Source organism: Cydia pomonella, chromosome 27 (assembly GCF_033807575.1).
Source record: "Cydia pomonella isolate Wapato2018A chromosome 27, ilCydPomo1, whole genome shotgun sequence".
In the NCBI taxonomy this organism is placed as follows: Eukaryota; Metazoa; Arthropoda; class Insecta; order Lepidoptera; family Tortricidae; genus Cydia; species Cydia pomonella.
This window is the reverse complement of record NC_084729.1, coordinates 2,953,431-2,979,069: the sequence shown is the minus strand read 5'-3', so window position 1 is coordinate 2,979,069 and position 25,639 is coordinate 2,953,431. Positions and strand designations below refer to the sequence as shown.

Sequence of the window (25,639 nt, the reverse complement as noted above, 5' to 3'; positions counted from 1 at the left end):
TTGACGCAGAATATGGTCGCTAATTTCGTGTTACCGGCCACTTTCCGTCTGGTCCAGCGGGTTCAGACGCGGACTGCTAAACGAGTGTTACGGGTTCGAATCTCGCCCGGTGACTAAGTTTTGTTTTTTTTATATGTTCAAGTTTATATATAATTTTTTAATTTTTATTGTTTTAGACAAGTTTAATTTAGTAAAAAAATGTAGTTAAGATTATCACCTATACACCACCATATTACAATAAATAGTTATAACCGAGCAAAGCTCGGTCGCCCAGGTACTAGTACTTATAGTACACGTTCGACGTGTTGCCTCTCTGTTGCACTTATAAATTCTTACGTAAGTGTGACAGGGCGGCAAGACGTCGAACGTGATTCGCGGTAGGCCCTCTGAAGTCAGCGAACGAAAAAACAATCGCTGCCTGGAGTATATTTAAGAATGAAACATCGTAGGATTTATGATATTTTTTAGTGAAAATTTGAAAACAAATTTTCCGCGAAAAAACCGTGTTTTCAATCAAAAGGGTACTTATTGTCGGGTCAATACTACGCTGCTTACATAAACTTCAAAATTAAATCGACCTAATCGACAACCGACGTGGTACCTTTTATTTGAAAACGTCTTGTTCACAGAAAGTGTTAAACATCCTGTCAGTCAAATGCACAGAATGATTATTTTAGATGGAAGTAAAATTGATTTATTTATATTTTATGAAAAGTTCTCTTAATTTATATTTAAAGTTAATTGGTTGTAATTAATGGATGACCCCTTAGTGTAAAGTACCATTTCGTAAAATAACGGTAAGAAACTACTAGCAGCTTATAGATCTCTGCTGAGTGGCCTTAATCAGTCTGTTAATTGGCAGTTAATTGGTTGGTGCAACTGGCCCTTAAGAGTCTGTTGTATATATTATATCATAATTATACATGTGGGTAGTTGAGTAAAGTGCGGTAGGTACTGAATAAAAATAAATCAGTCTTGGTCTAGCTATCTTGGTGGTTTTACTTAGATCCCTAATCCCGAATACTACATGGTGTCAGGTGTAAATAACTCAGTGTATAAATCGTAAATCGGACGTTTTGGTTGATTAGTGATGACGGGGAAAGAAAATGCGGGGTCGAGTGCTCAGAATAGTGGCTATGCAAATTTACAACAGCCCCCGCCCTTATGCGACGGCGGTAATGGTAATATGGCGGACAATTGGCGTGATTGGAAAAAGGCATTCGATTGGTATTTGGTGGCTTCGGGGCGCGATAGGGCACCGGGAAAAGAAAAATGTGCGTTATTCTTACACATCATCGGTAAAAGTGGGCGTGAAATATATGAGGAATTGGACTTTGAAGAGGCCGAAAAGGACGATTTTGATGTGTTGTGCGGAAAGTTTGAATCGAGGTGTGACCCAACAAAAAACATTAACTTTGAGAGACATCTGTTTTTTGAGTGTTCTCAGGGAAGTGATAAGTTTGACAAGTACTATGCGGCATTGAAAGTGAAAAGTAAATCGTGCAAATTTGGGGATCTAAGGGATAGCTTAATATTGACTCAAATGATAAGAGGAATAAAAGACGGTCAGCTGAGAGAGAGGATGCTCAGAAAGTCGGATTTGGAGTTACAAGAAGCTGCAGCATGGTGCAGGGCGGCCGAGGTGGCGAGCGAGCAGGCCGGAGCCGTGCGCGCCGGCGAGCCGCCTGCGCCGAGCGCCGCCGTCGAACCCGTCGTGGCGCGGCCGCGGGCCGCCGCGCGCCCGCGCCCGCCACCATCACCGGCCGCCCGGGGCGTCGCGACGCCCGCTGCCGGCCGGAGCTTGCGGCGATGTTGGAATTGTAGCTACACGCATGACAACAACAAATGTCCAGCTGTGCAAGTTATATGCTTTAAGTGTAATCGGAGAGGACATTTTGCGAGATGTTGTCGGTCTTCAGGATTTGTAAATCATGCGCTGCGTGAGTTATCGTGTCAATCGGCAGAGGAAGTGAGCGAAGAGGAGGAATTTATGATAAGAGGAATTGAAATCGGAACCGTTGACAGTAAGGACTGGTACGAGTGGATAGTGGTAAACGGAGCACGGGTGCAATTTAAATTGGACAGCGGTGCGGACGTGACAGTTATCTCGATAAATAATTATGTGGCTGCCGGATTTGATCAACAATCATTATGTAAGACGAGTTCAATATTGAAAGAGGTTAGTAAGCATATTTTACCCGTTATAGGTTGTTTTGAAGCGTATTTAAGTTTTAATGATGTCACAATTAGACAAAAAATATATGTGCTAAACGCTGCTTGTGACAATTTGTTATCGCGAGATGCTTGCGTACAATTAAGGTTGATACAGCGTGTTTATGAAATTAAAGAAAATTGCATTAGTAAGATGATTGCGTCGCATAAGCACATTTTTGAGGGAATTGGGCAGTTACCGGGGTTACATAAGTTAACAATTGATGAAACGGTCCCGCCTGTTGTTAGAGGGTCTCGAAAAATACCAATTAAATTACGGCCAAAATTACAGGAGGAGTTGCAAAGGCTTCAGCAGTTAAATATAATAGTGCCGGTTAGTGAGCCTACTGACTGGGTCTCCAATATTGTGATAGTAGAAAAAGCGGATGGAAATATTCGATTATGTTTGGATCCTCAGCATTTAAATAAAGCAATAAAGCGAAGCCATTTCCAACTCCCCACTCTTGATGAAATAACGGCTAATATCTCGGGTGCCATGTATTTTTCAGTGTTAGATGCGAGTAAAGGGTTTTATATGTGTGTTTTAGATGAACCTAGCTCAAAACTTTGCACATTCGCAACCCCTTTTGGGCGTTTTCGCTTCCTCCGGTTACCGTTCGGGGTCAGTTGCGCGTCAGAAGTATTTCACAGTATAATGTACAAATTATTTGCGAGACAGGGCGTGGAGGTGTTTATTGACGATATATTAGTTTACGGAAGGACGCGAGATGAACACGATCAGAGGTTAGGGGAGGTAATGCGTGTAGCGGCTGAGTTTGGGGTTAAGTTTAATAAGAACAAGTGTGTGTTTGCACAAGAAACTGTAAAATTTTTGGGTCACATACTTGATAGAAATGGAATTCGTATTGATCCAGATAGGGTGAAGTGCATCGAGAATATGCCTATTCCGGAAGACAAAAAAGGTCTAGAACGGTTTATAGGGATGACTAATTATGTGTCTCGTTTTATTCATAATTATGCAGATAAGGTGGAGCCGTTAAGGGAGTTATTAAAAAAAGATGTAACTTTCGATTGGCATGAGGTGCACACTAGAGCATTCAATGATCTTAAGCAGCAGTTAGCACAGGCGCCTACACTTAGGTACTACTCGCCCAACGAGCCGGTGACGGTGTCGGTGGACTCGAGCTCGCGCGGGCTGGGCGCCGTGCTGCTGCAGGGCGGGCGGCCCGTGGCCTACGCTGCGCGCACGCTCACTCCCACCGAGTCAAGATGGGCTCAGATAGAAAAGGAGCTCCTCGCCATCCTGTTTGGCTGCGGTAAGTTTCACCAATTTATTTACGGGCACTCTCAGGTAACGGTGGAAACGGATCATAAGCCATTGGAGGCTATTTTCAAAAAGCCTCTGAACGAGACACCGATAAGACTACAACGTATGTTATTAAAATTGCAAATATATGCATTAAATATTTGCTATGTACCAGGGCGACTGATGTACGTGGCTGACACGTTGTCAAGGGCGACCACGGATTTAGGCGGTAGGCGTGATCAGCGAGTACAAGAGGAGGTAAATTTACACATAAATACTCTGGTGAGTAATCTACCATTTAGTAGCAATAAAATGCAGGTGATACGAGAGGCAACGAGGATTGACCAAAGTTTATGCGAGGTAATGGAGTATTACAGAAAGGGATGGCCGCATACTAAGAGCATCGTAACTGAAAAAGCTAAGTCTTACTGGGAAGTCAGAGATGAGATCCATGTCGTGGAGGACGTAGTATTTCGGAACGACTTGGTAATTATCCCTAGTAGTTTACGGGCCGAAATGATCAAAAAGGTGCATGAAGGTCATCTCGGGATCGAGAAGTGCAAGAGACGAGCGCGCGATGTGATGTGGTGGCCGGGCATGGCGGCCGCCGTGGAGCGCGCGGTGCGCGAGTGCGAGACGTGCGCCCAGCGGCGCGCCTCGCTGCCACGCGAGCCTCTCGCGCCGCACGCCCAGCCTGATAGGCCTTGGCAGGTGCTCGCTGCTGATATTTTTCAGGTAAAGAACAAACATTATTTGCTCGTGGTCGACTATTATTCAAAGTACGTAGAGGTGGCTACTATAGTGGATCTGAGAAGCGCGACAGTGATAGGTATCTTAAAGCCCATGTTTGCGCGTCACGGGATACCGCAAAGATTGGTATCAGATAACGGTTGTCAATTTGTGTCGCAGGAGTTTAGAGAGTTCGCTAGGGATTGGGATTTCGAACAGGTTACTAGTTCACCGCATTATTCTCGTTCGAATGGTCTTGCGGAACGTAATGTGCAAACGGTCAAAAATTTGATTATTAAATCACTAGAAACTAAAACTGATTTTTACGTGGCACTGTTGAATTTTCGCAACACCCCAATATCGGGAGAAAAATACTCACCTGCTCAGTTATTGTTTGGTAGGAGATTAAATACAAAGTTACCGGTGAAAAGTAGCCTATTGACCCCTAAAACTCCGGCGAGAAAAGAGATAGCAATCAGTCGCGATATTAAGAATGACAAAACGAGGCAATATTACAATAGAGGAACTAGGGCATTAAAACCATTAAAAAATAATGAGCAGGTGCGTATTCGAGACCCGACCGAGATAAACGGCAGAGGGCGCTGGGTGCGTGCGCAGGTGGAGCGCGCCGCCGCTGAGCCGCGCTCCTACTGGGTGCGCACGCCGGACGGCCGCCGATACCGCCGCAACAGGCAGCAGATTATACCGGCGGCGCCGGCGCCGCCTACTGACAATACTGACAATAATAGCAGTTCACGGACAAATATACCAAAAAACTATGATGACTTGGAGGAGTGTGGCGGAGGTCATATTCCGGAACCAGAGAGTTCCCGTGGACCCCAGCCCCAGATCACAGATCAAGGTTCCACTTTCCGATACACTCGTTCAGGCCGGCGAGTACGCACGCCGGATAGGTTTTAGTTATGCTCCTTAATTAGGTATAAGTTGCCGATTAATGGTGAATTTTGCAATAATAATAATTAAAAAAAAAGACAACAATTTAAGTATGTAATTACAAAATACATTTAACTTACTTATACAATTCAAAATGTAATACATTGTTTCTTGCTTTAGGTAATGATAATATCCTTACATACATACCTAACTGGTAATTAATGTCCTTAGAAAGAGGAAACAATCTCAGTTGCATTGTATTCATATAAACCATTACAAGTTAGTAATAAGCTTATAGTGAACCTTAGTACAATGTAATAGGGTTTACAATGGAACAGTGTAAATATCGCAGCATGTTAATGTTAATTAATAATGTTTTTTTTTGTTAGCCTCAATAAAATAAAAGAGCAATATGTAAAAGTTTATAGCAAACAAAAGTAGTGACTTGTTGCTGTAGCGATAGTTAAGTGAATATTTAAACTTAGATATATATATATATATATATAGGTTATACTAATAACTTAGATACCGTTATGCATTTAATGAGATAAGGTTTTTGATAAATTTGTCTGCTTAAGTTAAGAGTGTTTTAAGCTTGATACCGATTATGCAAATATGCATGTTTATTTATAAGGGGGAAGATGTTGTATATATTATATCATAATTATACATGTGGGTAGTTGAGTAAAGTGCGGTAGGTACTGAATAAAAATAAATCAGTCTTGGTCTAGCTATCTTGGTGGTTTTACTTAGATCCCTAATCCCGAATACTACAGAGTCCTCGGCAAGCTCGGCCGAATTTCACCTTACCATACAAACGGAGTTTCATTCTCATTTTAAAACTACGTGTTGGATTGTAATGAAACTTTGCACATACAATGAGATGAGGTATATCTATGCCTGTAATTATTTAGCTCCATCTTATAAAACACGAAATAGAGCAAAATCAAGCTTCGAATGAAAAACTTAAATCGGCTGTATTTTTTAACTATGGTAACTGAAGCCATATAAACTAATTACAGGCATAGATGTACTCGTACCTTATCCTATTGTAAGTACAAAGTTTCAGAGCAATCTAGCTAATCGTTTTAAAATAAGAGCTTAACTACGCTTGTATGGAGAACCACGCTTGCTGCGACCTCCCAAATGTCTTTTAACTTAAAACTAAATTATTTGCAAACATACAGTTAGGTGCTTATATCTAACATATTCTTATAATGGCACTTTACCAAAGTATATCTAAACATTTAATAATAATATTGCTAAATAAGTAAATATAACTTGCATCACAGCGAAACGATAAGTTAATACCTATAAAATCAAGAGATCCCTTAAAGGGATAAGTTCGCCTTTGTACTAATACGGCTTTGTACACTTTGTACGTCAGTGTACTAGTGTTAGACCAAGCTAAGTTGGCAGCGATTTTGATAGCCCAAGCTATGCTAGTGTTATTTACGCGTCAAACTTCTATACAATTACTTAACAATTACACAGACTGATGGGCGCTGCCAGTGCCAGTAATAAATACTTTCGAGCAACACTGGGCAACACACAAAATTTTCGATTATTTAGTGGACGTAGGCGCGCAACTTTGTCCGCGGCCGACTGCAGCGCTGAGCAGAGCGCGAGCGAGTAACCTGTGAGCGGTTGCTCAAAGCCGCGCATACCCTGCTCGCATCGCAGTGTCGAAGAAAACTTTGTAGCCACGTAAATTTACTGCCATCTTTCGACACATAATTAAAACTTTTAGAACGCCATTTGACTTTGATCCTTATTCTTTCACTGATGTGTGTTAAATAACAAAAAGTGGCGCCATCTTACCGGGCAGAACCTAAAGGTTATGGCGCCATCGCTCGAAACGATGTCGCTATACTTTTGACTTTTGATCTATTAGATGGCGCCACTTTTTGATATTTAACAAATTTAATACATATCAGTGAAAGAATAAGGATCAAAGTCAAATGGCGTTCAAAAACTTTTAATTAGGTGTCGAAATATGGCAGTAAAACGTGGCTACAAAATTTTCTTTGACAATACACCTATTTCAAATTATCTTTGGTTCTAACCTTATTACTAGTTCTGTGGGGCAACACGTGGTATGGGAAGACGGTGTTGCTCAAAGAACAAATATATAATTAATTATCAAAACTTCGTTTCTAAACAACATTATCATTAATTATCATTTATCTTTAATTAACACGATAGGCGGTGGACACTAAAGATTCGATTCGACATGTCGAAACGATTAGGTATTTGAACTTAAAAAATGTAATTTCAACAGTTATCAATTGTCATGGCTTCAGAACTTCTATAATTAATAAAATCGTACCTCAGAGTTTAAACCACAAATCTGTGAAACAAAAGGTATTGTTTATTTTATGCAGTGGTTACTACTGCTACTGACAATTACCCCGTCATAAGTGAACAAGCTATTTTAAGAAGCCATTTTTCCATCCTATTTATGTGGTTTGGAGAGAACAAAAGGTGTAGTTTCAAAATCTCCAAAAAAAATACCTGCATGGTCATCATGTTACGTAAATTCAACAAAAAGCTGCTGTAGTGCTGCATTTCATCCCAATACTAACACGATACTTAGTTGGTTTTTAAACGACTTGCTTCGAGCAGCCTGCATAAAAGAAACAATGCCTTTTGTTTCACAGATAAGGGTTTGAGTCGAAAGAATCATCTCAGAAAATTTCAACTACATATAACATAGCGGCCGTAACGAACATAACGGACGGTTATACGGTTTAACTTGCAATGGTTAATTTTCAATTCTAATTATCGTTCGGCCGACACTGCATAGCGGGTTCGGACTTTAAATTACATTTCGCAACGGGCCCAAAAATAAATTATTTTAAGAACTATTAATTATTTGTTCTAGGCTCGCGGACTGGTGTATGCCAAGTAAGACCGTTTTGAATTGAGCGTGGTCTTTGGTCTAACAATCTGGAAGGTTGTCTGGGGAAGAGATATGGCTGTCTTGAATTTGAAGAAGAGTGAGTTGTGTTTATTCTTTGGCTGTTTGTTGGTCTTTGGTTTATTATAGATCGGTTCGAATTGCTTAGAGTTCTTTCCGCTACGCTTTGAGCATTTTGCGGTTCAACTGGTGTATGCCAGCTGTGTGTTTGTGGATGAGCAATATGAGTATTTACCGCGGTGGAAGATCTGTTTGCGTTTCTGTTTCTTGAAGCTATATTTGAACTAAATGTGTTTAGCTCCCGTGTCGAAGCGTCTACCCGGTGTGCGTCTACTAAAAATGGTGAATACCATCGTGTTTGAGGAGACTGTACATTAACAGCCGTGTTTGATTTTTTACGGTAATATGATTGTGTAAAGTAGCCAGGAGCCGCTGTTGCTAGAGTGTTCTGAAATACTGATGTGTTTGCTTGTACTGGTGTACTTGGGTGTTGCTTTGGTGTTGATCTACTAGTAGATGGAGTAGGATTAGTATTAGAAGGTAAGATATTTTCAGTATTTCGAGAAAAATCCCGAGAATGTGATATTGATGACACGGGACCCCGGTGGGTCGACTTTATAACAGGTAAACCAGGCTGCTGGATTTGTGCATTTTGTACATTCGCAGGATTCTCTTGAGTCAGTAATTGCTCTCTTGGTTTTGTGTTTGAGTGTCGACTTGGGAGCAAAACTGAGGCGGAATTAGAAGCACGTTTGGATGTTCTTTGAGTTACGGCATTCAGTTTTGGTTTATAAAAAATAGGCAATTTGTGAGGTAGAGACTGTTGCTTTAAAGCTGAATGCACTAAAAGAGATGTAGTTATATTTGGACTCACTTGGGTGTTTGGCATTGGACGTAAAGATGTACTCAATTGGGCTACATCTGTCGAAGCATTGGTATTATGTTTTCCAACAGACGATTGACTAGCTATTTGCGTCACTGGTATTGGTGTGATAGTAGTTGAATGCGGCAAAGATATAGAAATAGATGAACTTGGCACAGAATCTTTAGATTCATTGACGGTGATAGAAAGCCCAGGAAAAGTAGTTTTCAATTTGTTTGCGTTATTGTTAGTGTTGGAAGTAAGCTGCCTAGCAGAATTGGGCTGTATAGCTGCTTCATTCAGTACTTTAGATGTGACATTTGTTGAATTTGGACTCGACACAGATACTTCAGGTGTCAATCTCGTGAGAATAGTTCCAGTCGAAGCATTGTTAATATTTAATTTGTGATTATTTAAACTGTTATTTTCAGCAAAATGTAACCATTTATTTGTTTTAATTGGTTGTGTTGTTATGGTAGTTGTGGCATTAAGCATTGATACTTTAGGTAACTTCGTAGCGTTAGTAGCAGTTGGTCCATTGATAATTTTGTCAGTATATGACGAAGTTTTGTTAGGCTTTTCATAAGGTGTTTGGCGTGTAGGTTTATTAATTTGTTTTTCAGAGTCACGCTGCTCTACTTTTTGCTTATTTTGTGCACGTTTTAGCGAAATTGCAGGTACATCTTTTGAGTTATTTCCCGAATGTACTAATTTTTTAATGATAGTTCCCGAATTTCCAAGGTTATATCTTATGCAGTTTTCGGCTCTTTCAGAAGCCGCTTCTGTACGAATTAAAGGATTTCCAGAAGACATCACCGTTGTTATATTGCTGAAAGTTTTCGGCTTTGAAGCTTGTGAGTGACTAGCAGTTCCAAGGTCTGAGAGATTTCCGAAAGTTTCATCTTTTATTTTTGTGTTACTTATTGGAGACCTAGGGACTACTCTTATTCCTCTTTCGGATGATTCAGACACAATTTCTTCACTGACATTTTGTATTTTTAAAGAATCACGCTGATCGATACCTTCTACTATTTGATCGGAGCTTTGGTTAGCAGTTGTGTGACTTTCTGTACCAGACGGTTTATTACTATTTGACAATGCAGGAATGACATCACTTATCACTTCAATATCACTATCAAAATGATTGTTGGCAGCTTTTTCATCTTTTACATTTTCTAATAGTAAAGCCTCTGCGATTTTGGTTCCTTTCTCATCAGGTATCTCGTATAAACTAGTATCATCACTAGGATAAATAAATTGGCTATCATTCAATATTTGGTCGTCATCAGCAGTTTTCGGACTGCATTTGGTAACTGTTATTTCTGTACATGGTTTGGACTCTCCAATGTTATTATCTTCAGTCAAGTCAATGACAAAGGAATCCAAATCTGTAATGTGGTTAGTCTCTCTTTTAAGTGTTGGAGAAGAACTTGTTTGTTCGATGAGTCCAATTGGTGCAGAATCTGACCTTGTTGATGTTCTTTTTTTCTTACATCCAAGTTTTTTGGCTACGTCACTGTCCGTGACTATAACAAGTGTTGAATTAGCAACAATTTGTTTGGTATCTTCGTTCGGCTCAGAAGATGACCTAGCTGTCGTTCTTTTTTTGCTATCATCTGTTATTTTCTTTTTTTGCTCATTGTTTGTGTTATTTTTATGTGTGTCATGCAGTCTCCGGTCTAAGTCTTGGATTTTATTTTCGAAATTCCTGTTATTGTGTTGAATTTCATGGTGCATGCCGTGTTGCTTCTGGTAATGTTTGGTAAATTCCTCATTATCGATTGATTTACCACATAAAGTACATTTATCATCAATTCTAGCTCTTTTCGGCTCATCATCAATTGAATTGGTACTCTTCCTTTTTTCCATGTCTCTTTTCGTTGCTTCAATATTATTATTTATTTCTACACTTTCTGTGGTAGCAACTTTAATTTTAGTACAGATCTGTAAATTACCTTCTATAGGTGGGATTTCGTCATATCTATTTAAAGAATTATATTCAACAGTTATATTGTTACTTTCAGAAGATTCTGTAACTGCCTTACTATTTGAAACCCTATGTAGTTCTGTATTAGAATTATTTCTAAAAGTCCCAGACATAGTCTTAGCGTAATAACTGAAAGTTTCAGGGATTACTGTTTTAGTAGCAGGACCTACTAACTTATGATATGCAGAATTTTCAGAGACTGCTTTAGTCCGACTTTCGATAGTTCCATGGTGATCTTTTGTGCGACTTGCAGCAGTTTCAGGCTCGGCAGTGCGGCTTCCAGTAGTTCCAGAAACCATAAATTCTGTGTCATTCCTGAAAATTACAAGGTTTGTTATATCTGGGCGTCTTTTTGAAGTTTCTTCAACGGGTTCGTTGAATCTAGGAGAAATTTCAGTTACAACTTTATGACGGTATTTTTTTGAAATTGCAGGTCCTGTTTCCGTAGGACTTTTAGAAGTTCCGGGCATTGTTTTTGTAGAACTGCCTAGAATATCAGGAGCAATTACTTCAGTGTGCCTCGAGGTTCCGGATTTGGCTACGTCAGAGAGGATTGCTGGAGTTCCAGATACCTCGGTTTCCATCTTTTGTTTTAAAGATTCAAGAATTATTCCAGAAGTAACTACGATATTACGTGCTTCTGTGGCAATTTTGGAAGTTTCCTTGACGGAGTATTTAAAACTTTTGGAAGTTTCTGCTACATTTTCATGGTTATTACTCGAAGATTCTAGAGTCTTGGTGGAGGGATTTTTAGAAGTACCAGACATTGTCTGTGTAGAACTGCCTGAAATATCAGGAACTATTTTAATGGGAGTTCTGGGCTCTGCTACATCAGAATTACTTGTAGAAAATTCTGATCTTTCCGTTTGATTTTCTGAAGATACGGGGATCTTTTTTTCAGAATGAGTTCTTGAAGATCCTAAACCAGCTTCCAAATGGGTTTTAGAATTACCAGAGGTTGCTGTAGTGCAATTTCCAGAAGTTCCATTGTCATCTATTGTGCTACTTGTAGCAGGTCCAGGACCTGCTTCAAAAGTCTCAGAGACGAATGTATGATTCTGTAAAGATTCTCTTGTGTCCGTGCGTCTTTTTGTAATGACCTCGCTTTGTTTTTTAAAACTACAATTTTCCGGTACAACTCTTTCAGTGCCATGACTTAAAGATACAGGAACTGTTTCGATGTCAGGTCTGGCATTTGTAGGAATTGCTTCACTGTATCTTGAAGATACAGGAACCGCGTCACTGTGTCTAGAAGTACCAGGAATTATTTCACTGACTTTAGAGGGTCCAGGAACTGCCACACTGTTACTAGAAGGTCCAGGAACTGCTACACTGTGTCTAGAAGTTCCAGGAACCGCTTCACTGTGTCTAGAAGGTCCAGGAACCTCTACTTGCGGGCAACTCGATGAGGAAGCTATGCTGTTGAACGTGCCGCACAATGCGCGAATATGCGTTTGTACATCAGCAACTTCGGACATTTTTAGCTTTGCCTTTTTTTCTTTTCGAATGGGTTTCATAACTTCTTTATTACTTTTCGTGTTCTTTTTTGACACATTAATAATAAGTTTTAATACCTCAAAGACGCATTTAACCACTGCTTCCGTTTGTTCAGCGTTAAACTGGTGATTGTGGTTGTTCTGAACATCGTCGCTATCTGAACTGTCAGAATCCATGGTTACCTGTAACAACATAAAATGGTCGTTTGTTTTCTGACTAAAAAGGCATGAGTTAAATTTTGTTGATTAAAAAAAGTTATCAATATAGTATAAAAAAATCATAATATTTCTTTGGTAAACTTCGGAGATAAAGGGGGGGGGACGATTTTTTTTACATTTTCCTTTTAAAACCCTTTTTTCCACTACTAAAAAAAAATAAAAAATTGTTTTGGAATTATCAATTTAAGCTCTTCCAAATGATACCTCACTTGACCTAGTCACTAGACTAGTCATGTGCGCCGCCGGACCTTTTTTGCCACGCCGCCGCCTCCGCCGATAAATGATCGGCGTGAAATCGGCGTGACCTTGAGTGTTAACAATTAGCTATTCTAAGTTGATATTTAGATTACAATATGGATTTTTTTTTCATAGTACGGTCGCCAAATCTCAAAAGCCCTCTAGAAACACGATTTAATTGACTCGGCTCGGCCTTACCCACAACCGGTATTAATGTGTTCGGACAGTTCTCCTGATCACCGTACATGCGGTAGTAAAGCGGAAAAATGGTGGAGGGGATAGTAATGACGTCACAAAGATGGCGGCCGGACCAATTCTTTTTGGCGGTGTATCTCGAAAACCACTTAACCGATTTTAATCATCGAGGTGTCAAATAATAGCTTATATTATGGAGATTATTTCCTTTTCTACAAACATTTACGTGAAACCTATAGGAAAAAAAATAATCACAAAAAACAGTTTTTTTATAAAATTATTTTTTTTATTTTGTAAAAATCTCCGTAAATATTAGCATTTCGCAAATTTTGTTTAATATAAAACATATTGCTTCATTATCAAGGAATATAATGAGCCTTAAAACATACAGATCGAGTAATAAACAATGAAGCTACACTCATTTATTTGCGCATGGGTAACGATAACTGGCTTTTACCGGTCGAAACTGTGGTGACTGTTACGATACGTATTGAATGGAATTTATAGAGTATCGGTTTTAATTACTGAAATTATAATGACAATTATAAAAACCAGACACAATAATGTTACCTTACTTCGACGTTTAGTCTCTTTTTTCGTCTTAATCATAGGTAGGTACATATTTCTTTTTACTTAAAATTTTTATACAGGGTGAACTTTTAACCACCAGTCATACTCTGCGCAGCGACTTTATAGGTCATACTTAACAACTTTTACTATTAGTAGTCCCCAAGCCGCTCCGAGGCCAGATTTAATTGACTCAGCTCGGCCTTACCCACAACCGGTATCAATGTGTTCGGGCGTTTCTCCTGATCACCGTACATGCGGTAGTAAAGCGGAAAAATGGTGGGAGGGGATAGTAATGACGTCACAAAGATGGCGTCCGGACCTATTCTTTTTGGCGGTGTATCTCGAAAACCACTTAACCGATTGTATTCATCGAGGTGTCAACTAATAGCTTATATTATGGAGATTATTTCCTTTTTACAAACATTTACGTGAAACCTATAGGAAAATAATAATCACAAAAAACATTTTTTTTTATACATTTGGTTGGTAGGTTTGTCTTATGTTTTAAAGCAGTAAAATTTTTCAAGTCGAAACACAGTATAAATATACATTTTGTTGTCTAATCTAAAAGTATGATGTTCATTGTTTAAGACTGGTTAGTGATTACTGAATTAAATAACATGCTATTTGTTATTTTTGTTTTATTTTTTAAATCAGGTATTAATTTATTCACTATGTATCACTATACAGGCAAAATGTGTATCATAGTTGGTCTGTAAGTACTTACTACTTGTGTCGAATATAGGTATAAGATGAAATTTTAACCACCAGCCATACTCTGCGCAGTGACTTTACAGGTCATACTGAACAACTTTTATTATGGGACCAATGCCGAATCACGTAAGAAAATTTGGATCTGGAATGACACCCACTGGCTGTGCCCTACCACACAAAGCGAGATGACATTCACAATGCCCATACCTCTCTTTTGGACGTAGTTTAAGGACGTACCCGGGTCCATGACGCATGCTCGCCACACCGCTGCTTAAAATAAGCTGACGCACCGTAAATTGAACTGCGTAAAAATCGCAAAAAATATTACACGGAGATCTTATGGCAGACACCGTACCGGTGACGTAAAAGACGCAACTGTTTTGCGAACAAAAAAGATTCGCGTGAAGCACGTCACTGCGATTCCGTACCGTCACCGTTTTTTAAACAGCGGTGTGGGGAGCATGCGTCAAAAACGGTACGCATACGACGCGTCACTGCGATTCCGTATCGTGACCGTTTTTTAAGCTGCGGTCTGGTCGCACCTTGTATTTTTTTTTTTTTTTTTGAAAAGTTTGTTGCGTCATTTGAAGGCACAGGGCCCTCGCTAGGGATACGGGCGACCCTGTGCCCGAGGTGACATTAGTGAGGGGTTTTTAGTGAGTTATGCGATACCGGGCCCGGCATCACCATCAGACGAAAAGCAATGGTGATGCTCAGTTTAGAGGCCCGGCGTTGTTCTTGTGGTTTAGCTATAAACGGACCCATGTTCCCCGCATTGATTACGGGCGGCCATGGGCCCAGGTTGAGTTTTGTGAAATTGAGGTTGATTTTTAAGATAGAGGGTTTAATTTATAGAAGAAGGGTTGATTTGAGTTTTTGAGAGTTATGTTTAATTGTGTTTAAGATAGGGGTTTAAGATGGTGGTGGAGAGATGGTTGAAATTTTAAAATTATGAAATTGGTTGTGGTTGGAGGGACCGCAGTAGAGATAACTAAAGGTACTCGACGGACGCTGCTGCCCGTCCGTCGGTTTTCCCTTAGTCGCCTTTTACGACACCCACGGGACGAGATGGGGTGGTGCTATTCTAACGCCGGCACCACACGGCGGCAGCACCTTGTATTGTATTGTATTCGGGCGATTTTTCCGCAACTCGACGACTTGCGCCTATTTTGCGTGATATGTTGGGGGTGGGCTAGTCCTGCCAGCCCAGCTCCTCGAGGAATCCTATCAAACCTTTGATGTTGAGTAGGACCTCGGGGAGGTCTCTCGGAGATTCGAGATGTTTAGCCCTGTATGGAGTCACTCCGCTGCATTCCAGCACCACGTGAGAGGCTGTTTCTTCTGTCTCCATGCAACCTCGGCACAGGGGACTGTCTGTGACACCTGTTGTGAAAAGATGTTTGTTAAATAGTCCATGACCTGTTATGACACTGGTTACCATACTCAGTCGGACCTTCCCTAGTTGCAGGAGCGCCCTTGTGAGTTTTCCGTTGATGCCAGGCATGGCTTCTTTTGCCTGTCTGCATCCAGTCTGGTTCAGCCAGTGTTCTGTGTGTAGTTTCCCTGTACGTGCCAGCAGCATTGAGCGTACCTTGCTAAATGGTATCGGAAGAATCGGTTCCGGACCAATCGCCCCCGCATTCGATCCTTGCCTGGCAAGCTCGTCCGCAGCATCGTTACCTCGGGATCCACTGTGTCCCTTGATCCATTGTAGGGTGATCTTGTTATTATGACATACCTCCATTAGTCGTTCGTGGCATTCGTGTATAAGTTTGGATGTAACTATATGGCTATTTAGAGCCATTAAGACTGCTCTACTGTCGGAGAGTATGCGGATGGAGGATCCTACTACCTTCCTTGCAGTGATGGCAGCCGCCGCGTTTATGATGCCCATGCACTCAGCTTGGAATACCGAGTTATGGGCTCCTAGCGGAGTGGTGATCGACATGTTCAGGTCTTCTGAGAAGGTTCCAGAGCCCGATCCGCTGTCTGTTTTGGACCCATCAGTGAAGATTCTCAGCTCCCGGGGATTGAGTCCTTCATGATTGTCGTCCTCATATAACTGTATTTTGTACCTTTTATCGAAGATAGCTTGTTTGTGAATCCGGTCCGTGCCTGACCTAAGCACTGGAAATTCGTCATACACCTTTTCCAGGCATTTTGTGTGAAGAGCTCCTGTGATGTTAGACCATATCTTGAGGGTTCGCAACCTTACCGCTGAGAGACTGGCCTCTTGCTGTATGTGTAGGTGCAGCGGTGGAAGGTTTAGCATGACCTCCATGGCTGCAGTCGGGGTAGACCTCGTGCAGCCAGTGGTGGCCGCGCATGCGAGCCTTTGAAGTCTTTGTAGTTTGTCTCGTACGTTGCCTAGGTTTGTTCTTGGCCACCAAACCAGGGCACCGTAACAGAGTAAGGGGCGGATTATCGTCTTATAGAGCCAGAGGGTAATTTTCGGGTTGAGTCCCCACCTCTTACCAATCATCCTTCTGCACTGCCAGAAGACAACTCCCGCCTTGTCTATCCGTTTGTTGATGTGGTTGTTCCAATTGAGTTTATTGTCGAGAGTTAGTCCTAAGTACTTAACTTCATCGGACAGCTGTAGCTCAGTTTGGAAAAGTGTTGGTCTGGTAAAGTTGGTCGCACCTTTATATGGGACAGATAAAATTTTTTTCGCGATTTCGGAATTGGTCCCATAGTAAAAGTTGTTAAGTATGACCTATAAAGTCGCTGCGCAGAGTATGACTGGTGGTTAAAAGTTCACCCTGTATAAAATTTTTAAGTAAAAAGAAATATGTACCTACCTATGATTAAGACGAAAAAAGAGACTAAACGTCGAAGTAAGGTAACATTATTGTGTCTGGTTTTTATAATTGTCATTATAATTTCAGTAATTAAAACCGATACTCTATAAATTCCATTCAATACGTATCGTAACAGTCACCACAGTTTCGACCGGTAAAAGCCAGTTATCGTTACCCATGCGCAAATAAATGAGTGTAGCTTCATTGTTTATTACTCGATCTGTATGTTTTAAGGCTCATTATATTCCTTGATAATGAAGCAATATGTTTTATATTAAACAAAATTTGCGAAATGCTAATATTTACGGAGATTTTTACAAAATAAAAAAAAATAATTTTATAAAAAAACTGTTTTTTGTGATTATTTTTTTTCCTATAGGTTTCACGTAAATGTTTGTAGAAAAGGAAATAATCTCCATAATATAAGCTATTATTTGACACCTCGATGATTAAAATCGGTTAAGTGGTTTTCGAGATACACCGCCAAAAAGAATTGGTCCGGCCGCCATCTTTGTGACGTCATTACTATCCCCTCCACCATTTTTCCGCTTTACTACCGCATGTACGGTGATCAGGAGAACTGTCCGAACACATTGATACCGGTTGTGGGTAAGGCCGAGCTGAGTCAATTAAATCTGGCCTCGGAGCGGCTTGGCGACCGTACTATCATGTGTTACAGTTGTCAGATATACATAAATCATGAATTCAATGAAACAGAATAGCCAGTACCACAAACTATTTGACACACCCATTAAAGTAACTGAGTAATCCTCAGTATTCAGCGTCAAGAAAGATGAGGGAGCTATATATGAAGTAGGATTTATTCCTGTTAATTGTGAATTCACATAGCCTCACATACATAGGCAGCATGCTCCATCATGGAAATTATTAACTAATCAACGAAGATACAGGGCCTATGAACCATGGGATGGGATCTCAAGGTGGAACAGAAAAGGAAAACTAACTGACTAAAGTTGCGACCATAGTCCTTGCTTATTTGCGTGCGTCTTCAAATGTAGTGGAGTTAATAATAATAAGGCGGCATGGGAGAGTAAGGTGCTACACGGGCGGTTCTACAAGGCCCTCACGGGACCTGACGTGGATCTGCTCGCGTCGGTGAACTGGTTACGATTCGGGGACCTCTTCGGAGAAACCGAGGGTTTTGCCTGTGCAATTGCGGACGAAGTTATGATGACGAACAACTATCGGAAATATATCCTGAAGGACGGTACGGTCGTCATTTGTCGGGCATGCCGCCGTCCCGGAGAGTCACTCAGGCATATCATTTCCGGTTGTTCTCATCTTGCTAACGGCGAGTACTTACACAGACATAATCTCGTAGCCAGAATTATTCACCAGCAACTTGCTCTTCTATACCGCCTTGTGGACCGCGAAGTACCGTACTACAAGTACTCACCTGTGCCAGTTCTCGAAAATGGTCGTGCCACGCTCTATTGGGATCGATCTATTATCACTGACAGGACTATTGTAGCCAATAAGCCTGACATCGTGATAATAGATCGATCGCAACGCCGGGCCGTGCTCGTCGATATCACCATCCCCCATGATGAGAATCTCGTGAAAGCCGAGAAGGACAAGTCCAGCAAGTACCTAGACTTGGCTCATGAGATAACCGCCATGTGGGATGTTGATTCGACGATCATTGTCCCAATAGTCGTTTCAGCGAACGGTCTCATAGCGAAGAGTCTCGACCAACACCTTGAGAGACTCTCGCTAGGTGGTTGGATCAAGGGTCAGATGCAGAAGGCGGTGATCTTGGACACGGCGCGGATAGTGCGGCGGTTCCTCTCTCTGCAGCCCTGACCACCGGCAGCTTGGGCCCTGCCCCGCTGCTGGCGGCACACTAGGTTAAGTTTTTTACAATGTGTTTATATGTGTTTTGTATAGTATGTTTTGATGTATTTTTATATTTTACTTTTTTATCCATATTGTAAAAAACATAACCTATGAAGAAAGAGAAATAAAGAGAATAATAATAATAATAAATTCTTTATTTCGAAGCAAGTAGCTCCATAGGTGTTAGTGTACAAATTCAAAATTAGAATAATTAAAAACTATGTTAGTACTTAGACTAAGATAGATTAAAATTAAAACTACGAACATATTAAATATAAGTATAAGTATAGCTAAATATATGTATATATATATATATATATATATATATACATACACATATCTTTAGCTAATCAATAAAATTTATAGCTACACTCTTTACTTGCCCTATCCAGTAAGCAAGAATCGGGCAATCAAACTTGACAGCAATCACATTCAGAATGCTATTGGGACTCTGTCTCACTCGCGTCAGCAGGGATGCAATCTTTTTTCGCATGATTGCAGGAAACCCATCAGTGCGTGCCTCGCAAAACATGCCTGACGCGCTACACCTGCTGGGCAAGCCCAACAACATTCTGAATGTGTTGTTGTACTGCACTCTCAGGGCACTGTAGGCACGCTTGGTATACCTCACCCACAGGCTGCTCGAGTAAAAAGATTGGCAATAAGCTTTAAAAAGCGTTATTTTTACTTCATTGGAACATCGAGTAAACCTGCGGGCAAGCATATTTCCACGTACCGCCAGTGCCCTGCGCTCTCGCTCTATATCCCGGTCATCACTCAAGTCATCTGTAATAATGTGACCAAGATATTTGAACCTGCCCACCACGTTCAAAGGCACTCCATTGAGTATAACCGGAGGTACATGGAAAGGCTTAATCTTTCCCGCTTTAAATACCATCACCTCGCTTAAGCAAAACTCTTAGAATATTGATGTGCGAAAACTCTCGAGACCCTGAAAAAAGTCGTGTGCCAAAAATGTCGAGAAATAGAACGAGAGAGACAGAGTGACAAAGATTCACTGTCAATCTGGCGAAACGCGCAAACGCTTGCCCCGCGGAAATGTGCAAGCTGTAAATGGGTGATGAAATATTTTCACCTCCAAGTCACCTGGGTCACTGTGGGGCTAATGTGACTTGGTGTAAAAGTTCTTGTAACAAACTGTGCCACTATTGTCACCTGCCTGACGAGAATAACAACAAGAAATATATCGAAATGGCTAGTTTTCTGAAGAAAATTGATGATGAAAGTTTTAGAGAGGTCTTAAGATCAACCATTCCAAGACCAAAGTAATGGTAGTGCTAGTAAACAGGGCAAACATACTCCCGGTTACCGGCGCACTTGGTATTACTTAAAAGTTGGTATATCTTGGGTTGATAACCAGTGCCGGTAGTTGCAGGTAGAGTGCTTTGGCTAACCTCGACAAGATCTCGGAGAACCGAGGTATTAGACGTGCAACTGAAGTGTACTTGGTAAACGTGCTCAAGTTGGAGTGAGATGGTCGAACGCTATGAAGAGGTCGGCTCGCGGAAGTCTGCACTATGAATTCCACAAGACTTATGACCGCACGAAATAGAGACAAAAAACATGTGGTATGACGACAAGATAACCATTAAAAGGAAACCATAGCAGTCCATTATGTCTAGCAAATATCAAGGATATTTGCAGTTCTGTTTTGTCAAAGTAGGAGTACTAGTAGGAGAGTTACGGATTGGATCCAAGGTCATTAGGACCAGGTAACCCCTTAATGCAAGCTAGTTACTAGGGAAACCAAGTTATTATACTTATAATATCATATCATATTTACAAACCCTATTTTACTAACTCTATTCAAAACTATACGTAATTCATTGACCAGCAATTTGGACTGATCAAATTATCAAGAAAAACAACAAATTAATGATTTCTCTTAAGAAACCTGAAAGTCAAGGTCACGCCGATTTCACGCCGAAAACACGCCGCCGCCGCCGATTTTTTGGCAAACGCCGCCGCCGATCACTTTTTAATCGGCGCACACGTCTACACTAGACTTTGCAATTTTGCCCCTTTTTATTTATTGGGCATTTCCAATAGTTATTAAAAAACAGATATATACTTTCAATGTGTCTGGGTTAGCGTTGTTCATAACTATTCCAAATCCATAACTTAAGTGCTTCTCGAGATATTTAGCGACGTGACAGACAGACAGACAAACGGACGGACAGCGTCGCACCATAAGGGTTCCTTTTGTAGTTTTTGGTACGGAACACTAAAAACGTGTAGTATATGTGCTATGCCTCACCCACACACACAAGCATAGTCTTATGTATGTATATACTTTATTGTACATAGAAATAAAAACACAGTTACAGAGTAAATTAAATACAACAAAGGCAAACTTATCCCTGTATGGGATCTCTTCCAGTTAACCTTTGAGGAAATGAGTAAAACAGAAGTAATGGTGAATGAATGACAAACACAAACAAAAGTGTACAATCACTGAAATTAATGAAATGCACGTTTTGTCTTATCATAATAATATATACCTAAGCAATCTTTAATGCAACGAGCGAGAAGCAGTCCCAACAGCTTTCTGAAAGTATTTTCCGATAGATGCGACTGTCGAATATGGAGGCATCTGGTAGTTGTGACTGCGCGACCTGTACGTTGTTTTGTTACTTTTTAGTTTAGTTAAGTTGTAATTAGTAAATACTAACACTAGTTATTAGGTACGTAGCTTAGATAAACTAACAAAATCTATGGATTGTAATGATCTGAAATAAATGATAATTTAATTTAATTTAATTTAAGCACATATGTCTTATATATGGCTCAATAAACCTATTAATCGGTCACTAAGTTCTGTTACTAGGTTTTAAACTTATTAAATATAAAATAAAACTTACAATTAAGAAATTTAAGCACAGTTTGATAACTTATTTTGTAATTATCAAAACATGATATAATAATACAGGGTATTTATTTAGCCACCTGCAATAATTTATGGGGTGAATGTATAGGTCAAACTAAAAAAAACATTTTTTCAGAATTTCGGGATTGGTCCCATAATAAAATTTGCTCAATATGACCTATACATTCATATAAATTATTATAGGTGACTGAATAAACACCCTGTATAAAATTCAGATGAAGAATTTATATTTATTCTTTGGAAAGCTACAGATTGCCTGAAGAGGTTAACAAGCGGTCAATTTATGAAAATTATACTTTACATAAAAAAAGGAAAGCAAACTTACAAGTTTGCCAGAAGGTTCAAATGCCTTTTTTAATGAGGCCTCTATAAAAAAAAATTGTGACCACCATTTTGTTTTTACTAGTTTATGCCTAAAATATTCCCCTCCAAACATTGCATATTTTTCAGTTTCGCACGAAAACGTACAGATTTAGACAATTTTGTAGGAGGCAGGCTTGGAAAATTCTGTAGACTATGTATTTAATCAAAGAAACCCACGTAAACTATATATTAAATTGTGCAAGGCCGATACATCCTTAATATGATTACAAATAAATAGCATTTAAAAACGACAAGAACAGGGAGCATACTTTTGATTGATGTGTTTTTACGCCATTTTTCCGATATGTATTAGGAATTCTGCAAAACCAGAACAACAGTGTTTATTAGCTTGTATTTGTAAGCTTATCACTTATAAATAAGCTTTACAACTGTATGTTACATTCATAATTAAAAATCGCTATCTATTTGACCTATTTCCGTTCATTCCGTACAGAACTTAGTAACCAACTAGGTATACTAAAAAAATATCTTAAAAGTAAAACCGACTTCAAAAACAGTAAATGAAAATATTATCCGTTTTAAATGCCCAGCCAAATCTTAAAAGCGTCAAACATATGTGCCATACGGCGGCGCGTGCGCGCCATATAGGGAATGGCATGTACCGTCTGTCATTTCATCTCTATTCTCAAAGTCTTTTTGAACTGTTTAAACCTTTTAAAGTTTGTTGTATAAAAATTAAATTTTTATAGTAAGTACTGGAATTACAAATAACTAGACTATGCTCATATCCTTGTTTAGTGTATGCATGCTTAATTTTGTATAATTAATTATGTCTAAACACCATGTCTAAGCAAGTAACTACTATAAATGACAAAGTCCACCTACCATCATTGCCGACTTACATACATATGTGTACAAAATTTCAACTTAATTGGTCCAGTAGTTTCTGAGTGAATTGGCTGTGACAGATGGACAAACAGACAGAGACATTAATGATCCTATAAGACTTCCAGTGTCTTCCTTTTGACCTGATACCTCAAACATCAAAAAAAGAATTAGGTACCCAAATAGGCTCAGAATTATTGATAAATGACACAGAACAACAACCAAAGACAAAAATATAACCTCCTACCATTTTAAAGTAGATTGAAAACATATTGTGTAAATAATTAAGTATTCAAAACCTTGACCTAGTCTGACTAGAATAAATTTCTAGATTTAAAATAATTATAATTTTTTCTCAAATTATGATTATTTTAATTTCAGAATTTAAAATCATGTTGAATGAGCCTTTTTGTGGGTGTATGGATTATCTAAGCTGTTTGTAAACATGTATAAAAAATTTAAGGGAAACTAAATAAATAAGTCAGTAATTTAGGACTATTTTCTCGGATTGTATGTATAAACTCTTTATTGTAGGACAAGCAGTACAAAGGCAGTGAGTAGATTTTGTTTTTTTTTTTTGTTTTGATTGTGTCAGTATAACAGAGTGAAGGTACCTAAAAAGTCTAAAAACTTAAACTCTGTTAACTTTGGTTTATGGCTAAGTACATTTAAGGAAACTGAATGGCATATAATAAGTTACTTTTTATTTTTTATAAAAAGTAATTAATTGTGTTGTTGTAACACAGACATTATATTTCAATCCACGAAACAATAGAAAACTATGACATCTCAATGACATTTCTAATAATATGTATCATTTGAGACAGTACTTGGCATTTAGTAGCAAATGTATAAACTCATACCAAACACTAATCAAACACAAATAAGGCAAGTGTACACGCTCGTAAAATAAATCATTGATTATCTCCAAAATGGAATAAATTAGAAATTAGTCTTTGAGAAAGTTACTTAATTTAGGTATAGGAATATACATTGAAATTAACGGACTTTAAAAAAAACACTGTGTATTGACATGCACCCTGACTGAATTCACAGAAGCTGCAAGCCGACAACTATGTTATTTGCGAATAATTTGCCAATAATGTTCAGGTTTGTTTCATTCTGATTTCGTAATATTTTATGTGTTGTTATCTGTTAATTTGATCAGCTTTATTTGACGTTCATCAGCGCATTGTAATATGCCTACTTGAAAAATTTGCTATCTTTATCTTATCTTAATGTTCAATTTTTTTTATGTAATATATATCACATGTTGGACTAGTGTGTAAATGATATGTATAAATTGATTGTAAATAAATAAAAAACTGAGAAAATCTATAGAAAACAAACTAATAATCATAATCTTTATACAACACATGTGGAGATTATTTTGAGCACATAAGCAGTCTGCTGCGCTTCTTAAAATGTTTTACTACTTACAAACGATTAATGTATTCAACACTTTTGCACTAATAAAACAGACTTTTAAATCTTCAAAACATAAATGAAAAACAATTTAAAGACTTGAGACTATCTAATTTCCATACAATCAGCACTTCACTTCCAGTCATCTTATTCTAAACATACCCATAGGAACATAGTATAGATATACAACAAATGATTCATAAACAAAACATACTTACTTCAGAATCATTAAACGCGGGAAACGGCTTAATGTCACATCAGTAATATCAGTACACCTTGTGAAATCCAAGTTCAAGTTCAAATAATAAGTTTTATATTTTTGATTTTAGGTTCCAATGTAAATAACACCAATTCACTACCCCATGCATTTGAAATGCGCACTAAACCACGGTCGCTTAACTTATACTACAATGTATACAACTACACCCTACTAATCTATAGATAGGTACACTGACACTGTTAATACTGTTATATTGTATGTCTATGGGTACACTACACGACAACACTACATATCAATAGGAAAGTGTGTATGCGTGTAAATACGAATATGGAAATTCCAGGAACTTTCCGCTCTCCTGAATATCTGTGAAGCGTTCGGAATTCAAACTCAAAAACAAACTTTTAAACTAAATTATAAAAACTTTGCTGTTTTATTTTAATATAATGTTGTCAAAACAATAACATTTGAAATATCATAATATAATCATAATAATTTTGTACAGACAAATTATATTAATTATGATATAAAAATTTAATATATCAATTATTGTCATTTCCTCTTTTAGTCTTGATATTTTTAAACGTACATCTGGTTGTCAAATCACGGCTCGTTTGAAAAGACTTTATCTTTAATTGGACTTTAAGCTTTAAACTAAATTAAATATTTAATTGGGTTTAATTGTCTTCAATAAAAAATATGTCAGTAAATATTATACTTTTGTATTTTTTTTTAAAGTTACATCTGTTATGGTGGCTAACTTGTCTAGAATCGGGCCTTTCCGGAGATGTTGAAGTTGATAGAAGTTGCCAGATACTGGAAATTCTGTGAACTTAGGATTTTTATGAGCGTTCCAATGTCTATAATATATTTTTCTACATTCCATGGCAAAATTGCATATACTTTGACCCGAAACAGTCC

At 38.9% G+C, this 25,639-nt stretch overlaps 2 protein-coding genes across 5 annotated transcripts; both read right to left on the bottom strand.

The window, feature by feature from the left end:
* Positions 1 to 7,389: 7,389 nt before the first annotated feature.
* On the bottom strand, positions 7,390 to 25,073 carry LOC133532696 (mucin-3A-like). 4 transcript variants are annotated; one of them, XM_061871469.1, is made up of 3 exons: positions 24,517 to 25,064; positions 12,445 to 12,549; positions 7,390 to 11,185 (listed from the first exon to the last, which is right to left on the bottom strand). In XM_061871469.1, the coding sequence occupies exons 2-3, from the start codon at positions 12,513 to 12,515 to the stop codon at positions 7,969 to 7,971; spliced, it is 3,288 nt and encodes a 1,095-aa protein (XP_061727453.1). In that variant the 5' UTR covers positions 12,516 to 12,549; positions 24,517 to 25,064; the 3' UTR covers positions 7,390 to 7,968. The 4 variants fall into 4 exon arrangements, with proteins under 4 accessions (XP_061727453.1, XP_061727452.1, XP_061727451.1 ...); XM_061871468.1 differs by having other exon boundaries at positions 24,720 to 25,064; XM_061871467.1 differs by having other exon boundaries at positions 7,390 to 12,549; positions 24,517 to 25,073.
* On the bottom strand, positions 14,450 to 17,774 carry LOC133532697 (uncharacterized). The gene is made up of 2 exons (XM_061871470.1): positions 15,415 to 17,774; positions 14,450 to 14,843 (listed from the first exon to the last, which is right to left on the bottom strand). Exon 1 carries the CDS (start codon positions 16,781 to 16,783, stop codon positions 15,494 to 15,496), a length of 1,290 nt encoding a protein of 429 aa, XP_061727454.1. The 5' UTR covers positions 16,784 to 17,774; the 3' UTR covers positions 14,450 to 14,843; positions 15,415 to 15,493.
* Positions 25,074 to 25,639: the final 566 nt, after the last annotated feature.